The sequence below is a fragment of the Erythranthe guttata genome, chromosome 4 (assembly GCF_056151865.1).
Source record: "Erythranthe guttata isolate IM_541 chromosome 4, IM_541, whole genome shotgun sequence".
Classification (NCBI taxonomy): domain Eukaryota; kingdom Viridiplantae; phylum Streptophyta; class Magnoliopsida; order Lamiales; family Phrymaceae; genus Erythranthe; species Erythranthe guttata.
Genome location: NC_142536.1, coordinates 18504859 through 18525039, shown reverse-complemented (window position 1 = coordinate 18525039; position 20181 = coordinate 18504859). Strand labels below are relative to the sequence as shown.

At 36.3% G+C, this 20181-nt stretch overlaps 3 protein-coding genes across 4 annotated transcripts; 2 read left to right on the top strand and 1 right to left on the bottom strand.

The window, feature by feature from the left end:
* Positions 1-380: 380 nt before the first annotated feature.
* Positions 381-3372, top strand: LOC105949056 (exonuclease V-like protein). Of its 2 annotated transcripts, none has more exons than XM_012972323.2 (7): positions 381-967; positions 1149-1253; positions 1722-1843; positions 1968-2117; positions 2209-2362; positions 2574-2650; positions 2941-3372. In XM_012972323.2, exons 1-7 carry the CDS (start codon positions 503-505, stop codon positions 3188-3190), a joined length of 1323 nt encoding a protein of 440 aa, XP_012827777.2. In that variant the 5' UTR covers positions 381-502; the 3' UTR covers positions 3191-3372. The 2 variants fall into 2 exon arrangements, with proteins under 2 accessions (XP_012827777.2, XP_088673307.1); XM_088817181.1 differs by having other exon boundaries at positions 401-931.
* A 410-nt stretch (positions 3373-3782) lies between these two features.
* Positions 3783-5470, top strand: AAK6 (P-loop containing nucleoside triphosphate hydrolases superfamily protein). Its single transcript, XM_012972324.2, has 3 exons — positions 3783-4113; positions 4811-4956; positions 5101-5470. The coding sequence occupies exons 1-3, from the start codon at positions 3904-3906 to the stop codon at positions 5285-5287; spliced, it is 543 nt and encodes a 180-aa protein (XP_012827778.2). The 5' UTR covers positions 3783-3903; the 3' UTR covers positions 5288-5470.
* Positions 5471-6067: 597 nt separating this feature from the next.
* Positions 6068-20177, bottom strand: RNL (RNAligase). Its single transcript, XM_088817180.1, has 27 exons — positions 19722-20177; positions 18684-19172; positions 18359-18409; positions 18075-18157; positions 17839-17938; positions 17354-17432; positions 16892-17015; positions 16193-16299; positions 15462-15590; positions 13958-14016; positions 13712-13876; positions 13214-13374; positions 13070-13101; positions 12107-12270; positions 11861-11940; positions 11109-11174; positions 10744-11033; positions 10371-10478; positions 9620-9717; positions 9065-9125; positions 8592-8668; positions 8410-8481; positions 8247-8323; positions 7794-7874; positions 7494-7596; positions 6794-6955; positions 6068-6647 (listed from the first exon to the last, which is right to left on the bottom strand). The coding sequence occupies exons 1-27, from the start codon at positions 19869-19871 to the stop codon at positions 6255-6257; spliced, it is 3561 nt and encodes a 1186-aa protein (XP_088673306.1). The 5' UTR covers positions 19872-20177; the 3' UTR covers positions 6068-6254.
* Between the last annotated feature and the right edge of the window lie 4 nt (positions 20178-20181).

Sequence of the window (20181 nt, the reverse complement as noted above, 5' to 3'; positions counted from 1 at the left end):
AAAAAAAAGAAGAGAAAAAAAAGGTGAAATCTGTGGAAAAAGGAAAAATAAAAAAAATGGGAAGAAAAGCCTATAATTGGCCATGTCAACAGGGGTAAAATCGTCCGCAAAAGATTACAACAGACATAATTCAAAAAGTCAACGTGCCATGTCAGCAGGAGTGGGACGGAATTTTAACAGAGGGGCTGATTCGGTACATTTTGAAGTTCAGGGGGTATTTTTATACGTTGGGTATAGTTCAGGTAGGTATTTTGAACTTTACCCTATTATTTATGTACACTACATTTTATATCAAAGTATTTAAAAACAGTAAAATTAAATAATTAATTAGAGTTTGAAAAGCTTGCAACTAAAGCTAGCTAAACGACGTCGTCTGAAATGCTCAACATTTTATCCAACGGTCATTGAAAATTGAAATTGAGGTGACCCAGAAAGAAAATCAGACCGTTTGTACCCCACGCATTGAAACTTGTACATAACCATTTTCTCCACCCTCCCTCACATGAGATCATTCCCCTTCCCCATCGGACACGCCGCTCCCGACGGCCACTGCCGCACGTGTGTGTATCCCGTCGCCGCCGCTTCCGCAATCATGAGCCACTCCCCCTCCTCTCCCACCACCTCCACCACCACCGTTTCTGATGATAAAAACCCCAAAATTCCAATTGAGATCGTTACCGAAGAGGAAATGACACTCATCGAAGCCGCCTTCACCGCCGCCGCCGCCGCCTTCGCCGCACCTGCTGCTCAATTCCACCGGAATTACAGGTCAATTCGCTCTATTACTCTATTGTCCAAGCGCGGGTTGTCTTCCTGCACCGCAACCCGATCTACTGATATCGAGGACTCGGGTCGGGTTGTTGGATCCGGTAGTCCGCAGAAGAATAAGAAGAACAAAGGAATTGTGTCTTTTCTGCATCAGTACCGGAAGGCAAGAGGTCTATCCGTCACCGACTTTACCGCCACTGTACTGTAACTTTTTCCTTTCCGTCTGTATATATATTTTTCTTAAATCTTTTTAACCATTTTGTTGTTACAGTTGTGTTAGAGAATTGCCAATTGACACTTTATCTTTGTTGAATCCATTTTTAAATTTATTATTATTTTTAAATATTTTCCCTTCCCTGAAATATTTTCACTTTATCTAGGAATGGTGTGAAAAACAAATGGAGTATATTCTACTCTATGGTAAACCCAAAAAGACGAAAGCTATGCAAGCAGGTAGTGCACGCCACGCAGTACTTGAAGAAGAGGTATGAGATTTTTTTTTTAATTATGTTGATCTACTGATCCAGGAAATAAGAATGTATGCTTTAAAAAATATTTCTTTTTGCGAAAATGTTATGCATGATAGTTTTTGTATATCGTCGTAGATCCTGTATGACTGAACTCATGTTGTTAAATCGTTTCACGGAACAGAACTGAATGACATAAACAATGGGATCTTTTGCGTGGTGGTACTTAGTAGAAGTTGGCATTCCTTTTGTTTGTAACTTGTTGCGTAGTCGTCTATCAGTCTATCATTATATTGATTCATCATCTTGTTGCTGCTCCTCCTTAATTTTACATTTGGATCGATATTTCCTTTCTTTAAGTTCTTACTTGAATACATTTGGCAGTCATCTCTGCAAGTATCGGGCTGAGAGTGTTTAGGATTGTCTGCAGCTTCTCCTGCATGTTCTTTTGGTAGTACTTGTGACTCCTCTAATGAATATGAGCAGGTGATCAAAAGGGTTAAAGTTCAGGCTGAATCAGCTGAAGATGTGTGGGCGATTAAATTTATGAATTTTATTGTTGGAGCGAATCAACTGTTATTTGATGGATTAACACGCGAGTTGCCTTTGTAAGTTTTTTGTACTGAAGATTGCTCGTGGAATTTTTTTTGCAATTTTAAGCTGAATTCATATGTTTATTCTGTTAGCTTTTATTCTGACGATATTGTTGATATTATGTAAATTTGCCTTCAGAGTCGGCTTTGTAGAAGGTGTATGGACGGTGGGGATAATAGATGAAATACGGATGCCTATTTCTGAGTCCACAAGATTTCCAATATTAGTTGACACAAAAACTCGTGTGCGAGCAACACTTCCCAGTGAACCACAAAGGCGAAATGGAAGGTATAAGGTCACTCGTGTCAATTGGTCTAGTGAATTTCATTTTTGCCCCCTTTCCCCTCTTTCTAAGTCATTTCAAAACCCGTTTTGCTAGGCTTCAGTTGATGTGCTACAAGTATATGTGGGACAGTTTGATTGCTGACAGATTTCCATCCCAAAAGTTCTATGAATTCTTTTCGTTGAATCCCCATCAAATCTTAAACCAAGAAATTAGAGAGAGTACAGCAAAATCAGGTTTTCCTTCAGAGGTAAACATTTCTTTCTGATTACGTCCCTCAATATAATTCTTTTTGCATTGTGAAATTAAATAGACGGAATAACAGATCTCGTTTACCTATCGCTTATGCCTGTGCTTAAGGTAAAATGTTATTAACAAGATACATTATGAAAAAGAGAAGTCGTAAGAAGAATTTGCATATGGTTGCTTTGATTTGATATTTGTTTTGTTTAATCATGCAGACTCTCAGCGACGTGGTTCGGTATTTTCTAAATAGTTGTTCTTTGCTGCCTAAGGCTCACGATCGGCTACTGTTGAGGTAAGCTTGAACAATGAACTGGAACTCGAAATAGCTTTGGAAATTCTTTCGACATTCTAATAATTTCCAAAAAAATATGAGAATAAACCGGGAGTTTATCTGTTCTGTATCGTATTTTCCAGGACTTATTAGCATAATTGATTCTTTCAAGAAAATCAAAATGTCTTGTTCGTTACAATTAAATTCCATTTTCGGATTATATATATATAGTGGATATTTTCATGTTTCTAATGCATGTTTCTAAAGTACACTTACGTAACGCATATATAAATTTGTCGGTTGTTACACAGATATGAATTACAGGAAGATCAAACATTACTAGGCGAAGATGAGTTTGCTTATGAGCACGATTGGCTAACGGATCAAATAAAATCATGTCTCGAGTTTTGGCAGGGAAAGAGAGAAGCGAGTTTCCCTCCAATGGAGGAGCGTTGGAAATGCAGGTTTTGTAAGTTTGCTTCTATATGTCCAACCAACCCGAATTCCGAAGGGTCATCAAAGAGTGAAGAAGTTATTCCCCCCGAGCCATCTCAAGAGTAAAACCAACCATTCCCGAAACTCGATTTTGATTCAGTTTTTTATGCATTCTTCATTTATTAATTATTTCTGATTTATTTGAAGACTTTCACATATTGATGTTGTACATAAATAGGTGCTGTAGAAGTCTAGTTATTTTTTTGTGCAATGTTTTGATTTAATATTGATTTAAGCAGCTTTTGTAATTTTTATATCTACATTAAATACAAAGGGTGAATTACAACCACCACCCTGAGGTAAAGTGCAATTACAAAACTAACTCTTCTTTTTGAGAAATTACACCCGGCGCCCCGTAGTTTGTAATTTTTATATTTTACTAATTACGTGGGTCATTTTAAAAATTATGAAAAGATACCGAAAAATTTTCCTGACTTAAAAAGTATATATAGAAAGTCCTGAAAAATATTACTTTTTCACAAAAACCCCAAAATTGAAAAAGGAATACACAAATTCATTTCAGGTTGCAATATGAATATTAAAAAGTCTAATAATATGCTAAAATTGTAGGAAATAAAAAATAAATGTCACTTTTACTTCTCTCTCCGTTGATATTTAAATAAACCTATCAAACGCAGCCACGTGTATTTGAAGTCGCTACACCGATTAAAAAGTGCGAAAAACCCCAAATCTTGTACACAGTCACTTGTTCGAAACCCTAATCAGCCGTTATCTCTATCTCAACAATTCACATTACATAATCACAATCTCAAACAGAAATGGCGCAGAATGGCGGTGGAAGGAAGAAGAGAGAGAGGCCGAACATACTGATAACGGGAACGCCGGGAACAGGAAAATCGACGACGTCTGTGGCTCTGGCGGAAGCGGCCAATCTCCGGCATATCAACATCGGCGATTTGGTTAAGGAGAAGAACCTCCACGATGGCTGGGACGATGAGTTCGACTGTTATATCATTAACGAAGACCTTGTAAGTTCCTTTTAAGTCTTATGTTTCTGTGATTAATTGAAATGATACGTGATTGATTTTTTATTTTTGTTTTGGGAGCAAATTGTTTTAATTTAGCAGACAGATTATTTGATTTGTGAACTTGATTTAGCTCTAGTTTTTTTTTTTTCTCATTTGTAAGAGATTGCTTGATTTGGATAATCTGAGATGATAATGAATTCATTCCGAGTGAAATAGTTTTAGAATTAGCTAAGATAATTCCCGTGGGCCCCGAAATTGCATTTTGCCGAATGGAAACGAACAGAAAGTAAAAAAAACATAGATATACACAATTAAGAGCGGAATGGATGTTTTCTGTTTTCGGATTAGAGACTTTCATTAGAGCATTTGCGGGACTACATAGTGCTCCGAATGTCTAAATGTAGGAAATGTAGGATTTTTGTAGAAACTCTCCCACCCACATGTTCCCGAGCTTAAGTACATCAGATATGGATAATGGAACTTTTTTCATACTTCGTTTATGATCGTCTCCGCGGAATTGATATTACATGAATGGAACTTGGTAACTAACTTATTCAGTGTGTCAAATCTTCAAATAATTTTGACAATAATAAACTTCTGTCAGATGAGGTGGATAATATTTAAAAAACTTCCTTTCTACTTTCTCTTCGTTTCTATGTATTTTCACATGAATGATGAGTTTCGTCATATTTGGCAGGTATGTGACGAGCTTGAAGACTTGATGGAACAAGGTGGAAACATTGTGGATCACCATGGTTGTGACTTCTTTCCGGAACGTTGGTTCGATTATGTAGTGGTGCTCCAAACTGACAACTCCGTATTATATGACCGGCTAACTAAGAGGTAACATATTTCCACATCTGTCTGATTGGTTTTTTTCCCGTGTTTTGCTTCGATTTTTTTTTTTCTGTGTTTGCTTTTTCTTGTATTTTAATTGCAACTTGTTTGCTGACCTCTCTTATGTTCCATCTTTTCCTCTGTGAGCAGGGGTTATGAAGGGAAAAAGCTGTCGAACAATATTGAATGTGAGATATTTCAGGTTCTGTTGGAGGAGGCCAGAGACAGTTATAAAGAAGATATTGTGGTGGCGTTAAAAAGCGACTGCATCGATGATATAGATACGAATGTTTCTACTTTATCTGATTGGGTTAGAAACTGGAGCAGTTTACCTTGATATCACATATCTGCTGGAAATGTAGAACTGCTTTTAATTGGTTATGGATATTGGCTTTTATAGGTTGTGTTAATGTGATCATTCTGGTGGATTTAGAGTTCATCTTATATCTAGATTCGACGAATTGATGCTAAGAATTTCATATTCATATTACGTATTTATTAAATATGTTTGGATGTTAAATTCTTAACTTCAACTATTTCTCTGAGTCTTCATGAATTTTGAATTAATTTTATGTGAAATTATTAAAATCTCAAATTTGGATTCTTCTGTTGAAATGCAAACCAATTGGAACAAAAACGTTTGGTGTGTTTTCACTTATAGCTCTAAACGATGTTCCTTTCTTGATTGTCAATTACCCTTGCTTAGAAGAATAATGAATGGTAGGTGGCGAGCTCGAAGATTGCCGTTAGAGAAGAGGTTTCCTATAATTCTCATAAATAGATAAAGAAAGTATGTAAATTAGGATTATAATTAATCAATCAATGTAAATGTCGGACGAATGAAGAGATCTTAGATTAGGAAATAGCTATGTATAATTCTCTTCAATCTAAACGAACATGAAAAACCCTATTAGGGTTACGATTCAGTATCAATAAACACAGTTACCCTTTCTCTTGAATTCTCTCTTTCTCTTTAATATTGTCGGGTCATTTGTTCATCGCCGCGGCCCTAGATCCAGCGTCTGATGAACTCCCCGACGATTGAGTGAATCAAGTTCAAATGGAATCAGGGTTCGGATTATGCTCCATCATTCATTAACAGGAAACAAAACTGAAATTAGCAAACAGTAATTTATTTTCACTCTTTATTCGTATCATTGTATTCATCATCATCATATTCGTTATCGGAGTGGAAAACCTATGCTACAAAACTATTCTCCAAACTTGCAGTATTGTTCAGATTATTACACCCCTCGACAATTCAACTTCGAATTTTAAAACCCAAATTATGAGAAAAGCAACATTCAAAAGAACTTTAAAACTCCAGTTATTGTGATAGGCGGGTTGATCTCGACACGAGTAGCCTTTCCTTCAGCAAGTAAATTAGGCAACTTATTTGCATCCCTGGCTTGAACTCCTTGAGCAGTCCATAATGTGACATGTGGCCATTCGTTTTTCGAAGTCAACTTCTCACCTTCAACTACACCAGGTTCAGCTTCAAATGCTGCAGTTTTATCCGAGAATAATATTGCTCGCATATCGATTGGTACGTTTTGGTGGACATATGGACCGTAATTGGCTACAGCAGTTACACCGTGACTTCTCTTGTGAGCGAGGGTCAAATGGGCTCTTGTAAGGCTGCTTTTCAAATTCTTGTCCTTGAGGAAACCTTCGATTCTAGGATCCTTCTCACCTAACTGTCTCAGCCATGATTAATGAAAAAGGAAAATCAAATCCGGAATCTATGTAAAGCTAGAAAGCTAGATATTTAATTTGAAAGGAAAGCGCTTATGAATTAGAATAACAATGCTGATAGAAACGCATTGACAGAAAGTTGACTTACGTTATGAAGCTGATCTAGGATTTCTGAAACCGGCAGATCGACAGCGGCATAGACAATGGTACCGAAGCTCCGTTTTTCAGAACTTGGTGGTGCTGTATATTCTCCTTTAGCAATTGCTTTAAGTTGTTTGAGAACATCTTCTACAGAAGATTCAAACGGGACCTGGAAATACAGCGTACACGGATTACCAGACAAAAATTGAATCTTTTCCTCATTTGGAATATGAAAAGGAATTAATGTTAAAGATATAGAGACAGATAACTCCACTTTGCCATTGGCAAAATTGATAGTAAATTTGACATTACAAGTAAGTGAGTTGGTGAATTTCAATGGCAGTATTTTGTGTTAATTTACTTATCTAATCCCGTCATGTAATTATGCAGAGATCAGAACGTGAAGTTCGACTGGCATATGTGGAACTGCTACTTAATGAACTAATATTTCCAGTAATTCTCCAATAAAAAATACTGAGCGATGCTTGTTCCTTACAATTATGCCTAAAATTTGAGGCTGAAATCCTAGACCCCGAATATATGGTTTTTGGCCATAAAAGGGTAACTTAAATATTTTCCATAACGTGGCTACTTTTGCTACATTACCTTAACTAAGAGTTGAAGCTTAGTATCGACATCAAAGTAAAAGACTATGGTACATAAAAGACAATGAAATTCACCTATTTATCAACAGCCGTAAAACTGACCTGAATAAAATTGAGATATTCAACATTTCGAAGCAAAGTCTCACGCAATTGAGTCTCCCATTTAGCCCACTCCTTACAATACGTGCCTTTGCTGGATTCCAATCTACAGAAAAGATAAAGAAGCAAAGTCAAATTAAATCCAGTAGAAACAGACGCAACCCAACCCTTACATCGGAGGACTCAATTGTTCGCAGATATAGGTTATGACGGAAAAGTAAAATAATGCATATAACCAATGATTAAATATTCTTTCATCGGAAACCGAAATGATAAATAGTACACAAATGGGGCAGTGACCACCTCCCATGCCACCTCGTATGAAGCTTGTACAGATCTAATCCTTCCTCCAAAGTAGACCTTACAGATTCAGGCAAAGGAGCTCTTCACATGCAGAAAGAAACAGAAAAAGCGGAGAGTCTCAGCAAAGACCAAGATAATAGGATATAAACACGCCACTCATGTTGCTAACAAGGAAAAAGAGCTTTTGGACTTCAAGAGGGCAAAACGTAAATGTTACTTTCTACTATAATTATTAATTTTCCATCATCACCTGTCATTTTAATAGATTGTAACAATATCACAAATTAAATCCTGATTTCATTCTTGAAAGAAAATAGTACTTCATATATACATAATACTTATGAATAGTCCAGAGCATTAGGTTCGATAAAACTCAAAACAAAAGTAACAACAGGATTGCTTAAGCATAGACATAATTAAGTTACAGTGAGATCTTATAAATATATCACAGACCTATTGGGTTTCAATAAGGGCATCTTCACAAGCGAACCAAAACGGTCTATTAGCTCAGCCTCAAACTCCGTGCGATTCTGGAGATTGTAGGAAACGAGCGTCATGAGAAAAATATTTAAAAGAGAGACAAGTATATGACTAAAACTCCAAACAGAAACAGTACCTTGCCATCGTATAGATGGTAGAACATTAACAACACGTAGCCAGCACTTGGAGATGACTTGTCAAGATTTCCCTTAAAAATACGAAGGAACAAACAGAAACCAGCACAATTAGTTCCACTTATGAGAATAAAGCCAGTGGAATAGCGCAAGATAATATGTGAGTAGCTTAATGGATTATTACTGGGTGATTAGCACGGTTAAGCACTCGGGATATGAAAACAGCAAGGGCGTCGAGAGAGAATGGATTTGATTCAGTCCCTGCATATTTCCGAAGGAGAAAGTACACCAATAAACCAAATAGGAAAACTATAAAAGCAAAGATGAGTAAATACGATAAAAGAAAATGCAATATTTAGAACAAATGTTTGATATGCACACAACTAGGTTTAGGTAGCCAATACATGATTCTTGAGATATTACAAAGAAGATACTTCACAAAAAGCATGAAAAATGAATGATGAAAAAATCAGAAAAAAACAATGTGTACAATTTCTTTATACATAGCAACAATCAAACCATATACAACAATATCATCAAATTAACAAATATATCATTTTGGCAAGTGTGAAAACACTCATGATCGCACGGCAGAATGTCCCGCTTAAATGCTGTACTCTCTTAAAAAATCATAACAATTTACTTCAGTAAACTAACCTTCTGAATCAGGTACAACTGGAATTGCAGATGCCTTGGTGCGACGACACATGTCCTCAATCTGCAGAGATTTCCATAATAGATAAATTACGCCACCCAAACAACTCACCAAAAACTTATTTGAGGATCACGCCCCCCCCCCCCCCCCCCCCCCCCCCCACCCCACACACACACACACACACACACACACACAAACCAAAACATTCTTTTTTTTTTTTATATATTCATATGAAGAAACACCCCAAAGTAAGATTGAGGAGACTAGGTATTAGGAATTTAAAGGGAAGACTACTGCATGGAAAAGCCCAACTCTATTTTGTCATGCATCAAGTTGCATCTCATATGCCGTAAACAGACCACAGCCAGCACCATGTTGAGACATCAAACCCTAGATTCTCTTTCAGGCATATTACATGACATGCTACTGTTATTAACAATTTTGTGGTGATCAACATACCGCCAACTCGTTCATAAGAATAAATTAGACGGATTATGCAGATGTTATTAAAGCATATCTGTAGGGAGAGCTTAAGAATGAACGAATAAATATATCACCTGCCTCCAAACATCTTCATTGGGAGCATTTTTGTCTGCCAGCAGAACAGAATAAGGTTTCTTGCGGCGCTCTTCAGCAATCTTTCCCCAATATTTTCCTGTCATGTCACAACAAGTAAATTGAATATAAAAATAAAAAAAGACAATTGCTTGAGAAAAATGAGGTAATGAAGCAGCAATGGTACAGTTGTTAAGACTTTATAGTGGAAAAGCAACCTCAAAGAATCATCTGAACTCACAGTAAAAGAAATCAATGCTAAGGGGAAAAAAATATTTAGTAGGGTCCTCAGGAGAATGACTTAAGCGAAAAGAACATCTAAGGCCAAATAATTTGCAGGATACAATATGCTAGCAAGCACTGAAAATGTTTCAACGTAGGAAAACATAGACTTTGCCTGATTTCAAACGGTTACTTGTTTTCAAATGCTTCAACGTAAGATAATTGAATATTACAGTTCAACAATTTGGAAGAAAGTTCACCATCTTGAAAACTTAACTGACAGATACAGGAGATGTGTATACACATGTATCAGATAAGCAGTATGACTCAACCACCACCACAACAAGAAAACAGCATAAAAAAGTGAAAATATCATTCTTAGAATGCTCATATCGGAACTTCCTTGTTGATATAGTGTAGTGGTGTTGCTGCTGATTAAAATTTGTGCACAAAAGACGCACAAAAACAGATCATCATTAACACCAAATCAGACAATTACAGGAAAGAAAGAAGGAAAATTCAGCTCACTACCTTTGACAAGATCACCCATCAGACTATGGACTGAACGATCATCACCAAGTCCTCCAGGGGCACTCAATATCTCTTTACAAAGTGCTGACTTAGCACAACCAGGTATTCCTAAAGCGGCGATTAGTGAAGCAGGTCAGTTAATACAGCAGTTGGAAAACAAAATATGGCAAATATAGCAAATATGGCAAAAGATACAGGTCAGTTAACTATTCCAAATGGAATTTCTCATTAACAGCCACTCTAATAGAGCTAGCTAATTTTCTCAAAGCATTTAATGAATATCATGCTGATTATCAAAACACTCAGCAGATCAAATAAAACTGAAACTACAGCAATATACAAGAAGAGCGCAGTAAACCAACATAACTCTTACCTGGAAAGAAGACGATGAGTCCCTCGTCCTTCCTAATGACTTCCTTCACCATCGGAGTCGGACTAGAAGGTATTATATCTCTCTCTGGCTCAAGGTCACCCTCTTCGTCTCTGCGTCCCTCGATGATGGCCATAAAATCTTCAGCTCTCACGAAACTTCCAGCAGATCCTATCAAAGCCTGATTTTTCGGACTGCGCTTCGCGTACTGCTCCAGGAATGGTTCAGCTTCGCTTAAGTACGTGGATGAAGACAGTTGTTTGTGTCCATATTTTCTACGAATATGTACAGCCCTTAACAGAGGCAAAAAAGATAATCAATTACTGGATTACAAATTCAAAGTAATGCAAAAAGAATTCCAGAAATACCATTCATCCAGCATCCTGCTCAGTTCTCTTTGCTTTGCAGCTGAAGTATTCCATTTCTGCATTTGCCTAGAACGACCACAAATTAGTCATTGGATAAGGCAGAAGAGCGCACACACAAAAACCTATTTTAAGTACTAGGACTCGACCATGCCACTATTTTGTTTAGAAGACCATAATAGCCCTTGTTCCTTGATAATCTAATCATTTTCAACAAATTATGATTTATAAGATAAAAGTCAAGAGAAGAACAAAGCATAAAGTTTACTTCATGCATTAAACCTAATTCAAATCCCGAAAGAAACTTCCATAGCATAAAATAGATGCTGAAGTTTCTAGATATCAATTAAAGTTACAATTATCGAAGAAAATGCAAATGCTTGTCTGTTATCTAGCACAAAAGGTAGTCCTTAACTAGGTTTTCAACTTGAGTTTAGCTATGGGAATAAATATTCAGTTAACAAATTGAAGTAACAAAACAATTTATTTCTCTAATAGATCAGGTGAAGTCTTGCAAAACTGCTCCAAGAACGAGAACCAGAATTATTCTTCAAAACAATGTGCAAGAAAGCTAGTCCAATGTGGAATGACAAAATCTTTCAGGTCTTTCAACTTAAATATCATTTTAAAATACACAACTATATTCTTTAATAGGATTATTGTCAAATTGCAAAAGCATATAAAATACTTTAAGAAGGGAAAATATCATTTTAAAATACACAACTATTCATGTATAGGATTTTAAGAAAACCAACCTCAGGTAGTAGGCCTTGTATGCAGCTTCACCTTGTTTAAAAAGAACCGACAAGCCATTCCGGATCAAAAAGGTCCTTATCTGAATATTCAAAAATTTAGGAAACAAAAAAATAAACCATCCATCACTTTCTAAATGAAGAAAAGCAATCATGTTTCTATTCAATATTCATATGTCTGCAGCATTAACCACAATTACCAGTGGTTATAAGATTCAACAACAGATTTTACAAGACTGTATCTCGCACCTTATATGTGAGGAATTTCAACTTGATCATCAGGTTTGCATCTTCATCAGCTAAACCATCTTTTGCAGATGCACCATTTGTGCCACTCCCAGAATTAATTTCCTGGGAGGATTTCACTGATATCCCCTTCTTATCCTTGAATAAGTTTAGGTCCACAAAGAACCCTGAGAAAGCAAGAAAAATTATATCCACAGGAATTGGAGCATAAATAACTAACTTCCTGACATCGTCAAAAGAAGTCCCAAACAATTGTGCAAAGGGTCACCCCAAGCAGATATACCCGAAATTTTACACTATTGACATATCGTCCTCATATGTCAACTAAAAACAAGCAGACTATCTAGAAATAATATCATCAACCACCAAGTAAAATGCTCTAAAGCAAAGCATTTGGAGCATTCTTAAATAACTATCTAACAGTATAAAACCAACCCTCATTACAGGCGTTGATACCTAGCCTTGATAACTACGGTCAAGATCTAGGGTTCGAATCCTGCCCCTTCCCTACTTTCCCATTTATAACAAGAATGAATTTTTCTTTCTTTTTTTTTCAATCAAACGACATAAAAAGCATTTGAGTCCTATAAGAAACAAAAAGAAAAAACATTTGAGTTCCAAGTAGTTGTGGAAATGGTTATACACGCGGATATAGACAGAATTTGACATTATTCACATTAGCAGTCAACAAAAAATGACGCAGTTTTTAAACGATATAATTACTGTTCCACTATAACAACAACCAACCCCCCCACCCCACCTGGTTCTTCAGAAATATCCCATACCTTATAAACCACTGCATCAAGCCAAGGCCCTGACTTGGCAGTTTTGTTAGACAAAAGTTATATAGGAAACTCACAGAAGCCCCATATGTCGTTCATAAGTTGCACCATATACATACTATCAAGTACAATAAGCACATCAATGCAGAGATACACTGATTGCAATACAAAATAAATCGTATACCTCGATAAAGTGGCCATAGTCCTGGATTGTGCCTGCAACATACCATATTTCCAAATGAAAATCCAAAGGATCGGTAAATCTTATGCATAATGCCAAATTTGTTTTATATGAATGGATCGAGGCATATAATAATGAGAAGCAGACCTCATCTCTTTCTGGTACCGTCTAAAAGCTGAATCACTATGGACATGAATGACCATCTTAAAATGAAGATCATCACTTGCCACAGAGTTGATTTTATGAAAATTATGATAACACTTAAAAGCAGCGGGGAAGCGCTTTTCCGTCATTAGACGAACCATTTCCTGAAGCAAAAGGTTCGATAATATCATTCAATTAGAGGAGAAATACATATCAAGATATTAGAGCACACCAACACACAAGAGAGAAGAGAAAGAATATTAATCCTCTTGTCTACCAAGGAGAATACAATAGTATTGGTCGAAAGCCATCAAGGAATAGCTTTCAAGGAAAAGCATCAGCTACCTGATAAACATTGCTGCATTTTCCTATTACCCGGATCATTCAGTATAAAATACAGAATACAAACCTTTGCCCAAGCAAATACCATGCACCTTTTCAATTTTTTCAACTTCCCCATCACTCATAGTCGACAATATAGTAAACAGGAGAACAGCCTACCTGTAATTTGATAGTGGAATAATCTGCAGGGCGCGCTTGCAGAAATTTGGACACAACAGATCTATCTGCATTTCTTGAATGGCCATCAGCGACATCATTTCCAAACCAATCCAAAGAATTTGGGCAGAAAGAGGTACCGACACTCTCAAGAAGTGCCTTAATTTGCTGTAACTCACAATCAAACAAAATAAATAATATGAACAATTCCAATTATAGTATCTTAACAGTAAGAAATATCGGAGCCACCTGCTTCTCATCACTTCTATTTTCAGCGCAGATTTCCCGCAGGCTGGATCCCAGGTCAGCTGATATAAAATTTGTGAATACAACAAGTACACAGATCAAGACATAATCCACGGTGAGTCACAATCAGGACTGAAAAGTAGATTGGTGAAAAAAATATATATCACTATTACAAGGCAATTGGAAGCACCAAGAATACTTTTCATTCACAGGACCCAAAATATGGAAGACACAAAAGGAAATGGCTATCTGTCAGAGACTTGCATAAAAGACCATTATTTCCCATTAAACTAAGAAATCCTAAAACAGTTGCGTCATAACCAGACCCATCGTCATGAAAATCAGAAATACATTGTATACTATATATCTATGGCAAGCGCTTTTCGCTAAAAAAATTGAAATGTTCAAATATTTTTTTTAATATATTTGAACACACAAATATGTACATAATATAGAAGATATTTACTTATAAGTGGTCAAAAAATACTTTATCTTAAAAAAAACACTTTCTTGAATAGTGAAGCAAAATTCACCGGAAAAAAAAAAAAAAAAAAAAAAAAACACTTTTTGCTAGAAATCGTTCAAATATTTAAATATTTTTTAACACTCAAATAGTATAGAAGATGTTTATCCGCAAGTCGTCAAGAAATTGTTCATCTAAATATTGTTTCACTATTTTTTTAATAGATAATCAAAATCGACACGCTTTTTGCTAAAATCATTGAAATGTTCAATTCTTTTTTTTAATATTTTTAACACTAAAAATATTATGTAGAAGATGTTTATTTACAAGTAGTCAAGAAATAATTCATCTGAAAGTTGTTTCACTAAATTTTTTATAGTCAAGCAAAATCACAAAAAGTCGTATACTATATTATAGCACACTCTTTTTGCTAAAAATCGCTGAAATAGTCAAATATTTTTTTTATACTTTTTAACACTCAAGTATATAGTATAAAAGATGTTTATCCATATGTAGTCAAGAATTGTTCATCGAAAATTATTTAAATAATTTTTTAATAGTCAACCAAAAAATCACAAAAAATCGTATAAAAAGATGTAGGGTTTTTGCTCACGCTTTATACTTATATAGCACACGCTATATTTTTTTTATACTTATATAGCACACGCTTTTTGCTCAAAATCGCTAAAATGTTCAAAAAAAATTATACTTTAACACTCAAATATATTGTAAAAAGATGTAGGGTTTAGAGTTCATGGTTTAAGGGGGGTAAATGTAAATCTTCGGTCAAAAAGTAAATCTTTTTACTTTGACTTGCATTATCTTTCATATGACTTGGTACTTAGGAATAACAAAATTAACTCGCACCAAACGCAGTACGATGAGCAAAGAAGTCACTAGGACAATAACTGAAAAATCTGCATTAATTTTTGCTAATTCGGCCCTTTGGATATGCTTCAACAGTGAACCCACTTTCACGACATCAAGAGGTATAGCAGAAACTGGCAGTAGAAAATAAAACTAAATTGAGCAAAACATTCTTACCTCCCTCCGACGGTGGTAGGGGATAGTCTCTCAAGACCTGCTCCATATGTTCTGAGCTCTCACGGGTTACTATACGAGCAACTAGACCTTCCAAGATTTCACCCTGCACCTTGATGTGATCTTTTGATCCTACAGGTAAGGGGAAAAAATAATAGTCAGCCTTTGCATGAAACTACTTTCAATAAGTGTACATATGAAACATAAAGCAGTTTAGAAAGCAAAAAAAATAGTGCATGCAAACAAGGAGATACAAAGTGAGAATTCAAACTACATAATAAATGACGGGGGCGAGGACCAAGGGAATCACAATGGAATGCAGGCAGGATGGGGGCCTTCAATTGAATGGTATAAAAGAAAGTTATGAAACGGAAGAACCCATAGAACAACTAAACATCAGGGAGTAAGGGCCACACTTAATGAAAGAGGGGCAAAAGAAGTTGAGCAGTAACAACAAAAAAAGAAAGATGATTATTGATGAATAAAAGATGCCCTACTGGAATTCATAAGCTAATCAATAGTGACCTAGTTTAGCAGTGGGTGAAGTCAACATGGTACATCAAACAGCAAGTGAATACTTAAGCATATCAAACCCCATGAAATTCACTTGAAGCAATAAAGTATTTATAGTTCATCTGCCAAAACGTATGTCTCCATATGATCTTTCACAGATGCAACAAACTGTCCACATATATTTGGGAAAGGTTCCATTTTTAACCACATATAAATCTTACCAGGAATAGATACGTCTGCAACTTCATCGAGTGCCTTACATACAGTTGTGGCTGTTCCTTCCTCACAGAGTGCGTCGTAAGCAGCAAAAAATGATATCACAGACTTCCTGAAATGGAGACCCTTTTAATGCATTAACCCTGCTGAACCTGAGGTTTTACATGCATACAAGTATTCAAAGAACTTACAAGCGCACAAGTAGAACAAGAACGAAGAGAACACTTCGAATAGCGCCTAACTAATTGGGCAAAATAATTCACTGCATTTTTTATCTATGGATCCAAGAAAAAGACTGGATGGTAGGACCTCCAAGCATATGGAATGATATGTTACCATCTAAAAGGAAAATATTTTTCTGTTAAATAAGAAAATAGTTTAGTTTATTTTATTCGTTAGCACTATGGAATTTTTCAGGATATGTCTAGAGTATCACTCTTCTTTACAAACTTGGGTAGGAAAAGCCTCAACTATCAAGATCGAAATGCATAACATGCTTCCCGATTGGACGTTTAATCAGAACCCAAAAACTACCGAGCATGGGACCAAATATTTATGAAAATAGCAGGTTAATAAGGGCAATTATCAAATCATTCTATGTCTACTCTAGTCATGGTGGTTCAATTTGTGAAAAACAGAGGATAACCTTTCTGCACATCAAGCAACAAGATTCTCTTCTAAAATAATAATAAACCAAAAATCACCTTGTTGAGAATAACCAGACATGGTTGGTTGGTAGCCGCCATTTCCTACAGAAAGCTATTATATCAGGAGTTGAATAGAATTTTGGTTTTCCACAACCCAACTCGGTGACTGCAGTCACGACCACTGCCAAACATGGAAAACGAGAAGTATCAGCAATCTTGCGGCACAAACTAATTTTCTGTGAAAAATATTTAAGATGAAAAGCTATTATGACTATTTTCAGAAAAGTGAAGATATATAGAAGAAATGCTAAGCAAAAGAGCACAAAAAGGAATGAAAGACTGTTATTCAGCCACAAGGAAATTGGATCACTGTTTGATTAAGCATGCCAAAGAATATACCACACATGTTTTAGCACTAATGCTTAATCAGTATTAGTATATCGATTTCAAAAGCTTATATCATGGATTGCATATAGTCAATATCAAGGACTCGGAAATGATATTTTCTTATCCACTCACCATAATCCTCGCGAGGACGTTGCCCATGGTCTCCTAATACAGCAGTAACCAGTTCCATTGATATGCACATACGATTGCTCTGAAGAGAACGAAAGAGTAACGTTAAATCACAATGAAAACCCCCTGAAGATAGAATAAGGATATGTAGGCATCCACATGCGCATAGAAATCATTGTTCATACTCATGTAATATAAAGCAAATTAAGAACTATGCAATTCAAATAGCGACGCAAGTATGATAACAATGCATAAGAGGTATCTTCATATGATTTCAGGATGGGAAAGATAAAAAGATCTATACAACTATACTATTGCTAAAATGCAATTGATAACAAGTCATATTCTCTTAAACTCACTTCCTAACCTCCAACCAAGTAAAATATCTCAATATCACCACTATTAATACCACTATTAATCAAACAGAAGAAATGCAAACCTTCATCAACTTAACTTGATTTAACCATAACTACCCAATCTAGATTTACCTCAAGGAACTTATTGAACTCGGCTTGCTTCTTGCTGGACTGTGAACCCCATGCTTCACGAAACATGCGCCCAAGTACAAAGACGCCAACAGCAGTATAACTGTGGTATATTCATGGAATTCAGAAAGCTTTACTAAAACAGAAAACATAATGAGGTAATTGCAATTAAGAGGATAAAGATCCATTGGAGCTCAAAACACCTAGTATTTCTTATTTCTGGTGTGTAATTGACTTACATATTCCCATAGCTATTCTTGGCATATGCTCCTCCCTCGTGTCCAGCATACATGAAAAGTGATCCCGAATGCTTCAAGGAAACCTATTGATTTATTGATGTTACACAAAAACATTATATGAAAAGGGCACGGCTACGAACTTGAGTAGGATAGAGGAAATAATCAACAATCTGAGTGAGAGTAAATGGATGGAATGAGAAGACAGGAGTCACCATTAGATCAACCAAGAACTCTTTTACAGAGAAGGGCAACAAAAAGATTGCATGAAAAGGTCGATGGCCTACCTCCAATGTAGCTAAGCCTTTCGAAACCATCTCTGCCATCCTTGTCCTAACCTGCTTGAATGGCATATCAAAAGGTTGACGAAGTACATCTTAGAAATCATTTTTTTTTTGTACCAGACATAACATTGACTGCCACCGCTGACAATTACAGTTGGCTCAAGGTAACTGTTAACGACGCCTACATAATTATGCCAACATAAGCACTAAAATCATAAAATTCTGAATATTTAAGTGTGTTTAATGAGATAAAAGTAATCTAAGGTTAACATTATTATATTCTGAATTGCTTTGTCCCACAAAAAAACCATGGATGGGGATAGCTTACCTCTTGATCCGACTTCTCATTTTCAAATTTTGGATAAAATGTTGCTCTAACTTGTGCAACTGAGCATGTCGAGTTGTCCACGGTAAAGTTCTCCAATAATCTACCACTGAACAAATTACTCAAAACAGCATTAGATTTCCCAGCAGATTCTGTTTGAGTTCCATTGCCCAGTACCGTTTTATGATCAAGTGGAGCTTTATCAACTTCTACTGTTGTAGCTCCACTTACTGTTCCATATGATTTGGGCTTCCACACAGCTCTCTGTTCGCGAACAGGTGCATGATGTTTTTGCCCAATGCTCCCAAATTGTACTGATGGCACCGAAGCAACAGGAAGCTCTTTGCTTTCTGCAATACTCAATGTGCCAAATCTTTCAGAAACAGCTTCAGCGGTTGCATTAGTGAAACTCTGCGATGCAGATGATGAGGTAGATGGTCCATCAGGTTTCTTCTTCTCTACCCATCTATTTTCTTTAGAACTTCCCCTTTTCTGAATTTCACCATAAAAAAGTCAATTATATACCAACGTAGATTTAGAAGCAATACGCAACCAGCATTGACTTGAAAACAATCTCGAGGAATACCATATTCGAAACAAGATGGCTTGCAATAGTACAAAGGCATGGAACAAATTCACATTGTACACATTCGGTCCCCATAAATCAGAAAATACAACATGCCAATTACCAAATTAACAATATCTTACAAAAATTCCAACTCAATGCATTCATGAGTACCAATTTCAGACCAAATCAACAGCTTGATCACTGATCAAAACTCAAAAACCTCAACAAACCAAAAAAAAATAAAAAAAAATGAGAAAAGTTGTAATAAGACACATCACATGCAATTTACAATACAGAAGCGCCATATATTCATCAGCTCCGTTAATCCAAATGTCCAATACAATCACAAAAGTAAACATCCAGACATCATAAACACTACGAATTACGAAACCTGTAGTTCCGATCATCCATCAACTCAACATAAACACGCATATCCGACACTGCAAAAAAACACGTTACAATTAATGGAATACCTGGTTCCGGGGCATGGTCAAAGGGAACAGTGAGTAGTGAGCGAGAGTGAAGGAGAATCGGCGAACGAAAACGAAGCTTCTAGAAGGAAAGGGAGAACGAGAATACGAAGTACGAGCAGCACCGGAAACTATTCGCCGGCAAACCGACATTCAACGGGATTGCAACGGAGAAGCAGGTTCTATATATAGCGTCAAAAGAAAACAGAAAATTCCGGAGAAAATGTAAAATTACACGCGCCGCCTTGTTTGGGTCGGGTATTCAGCCCTTTGGCTGTGCGAACTACGAGGGATGTAAACGGGTTAGATTTATTAACCCGATTCGAATAAGATTTACTTCTTGGTTGGCAGATTTTAACCCGGGATGCAAATGGGTCAGAATTATAACTCGGTCCAAATCCAGAACCGCTCCAGTTTAGATCCGAGTTTGACGGGGCACTTCATCAAATTCGTGAGACCCTAT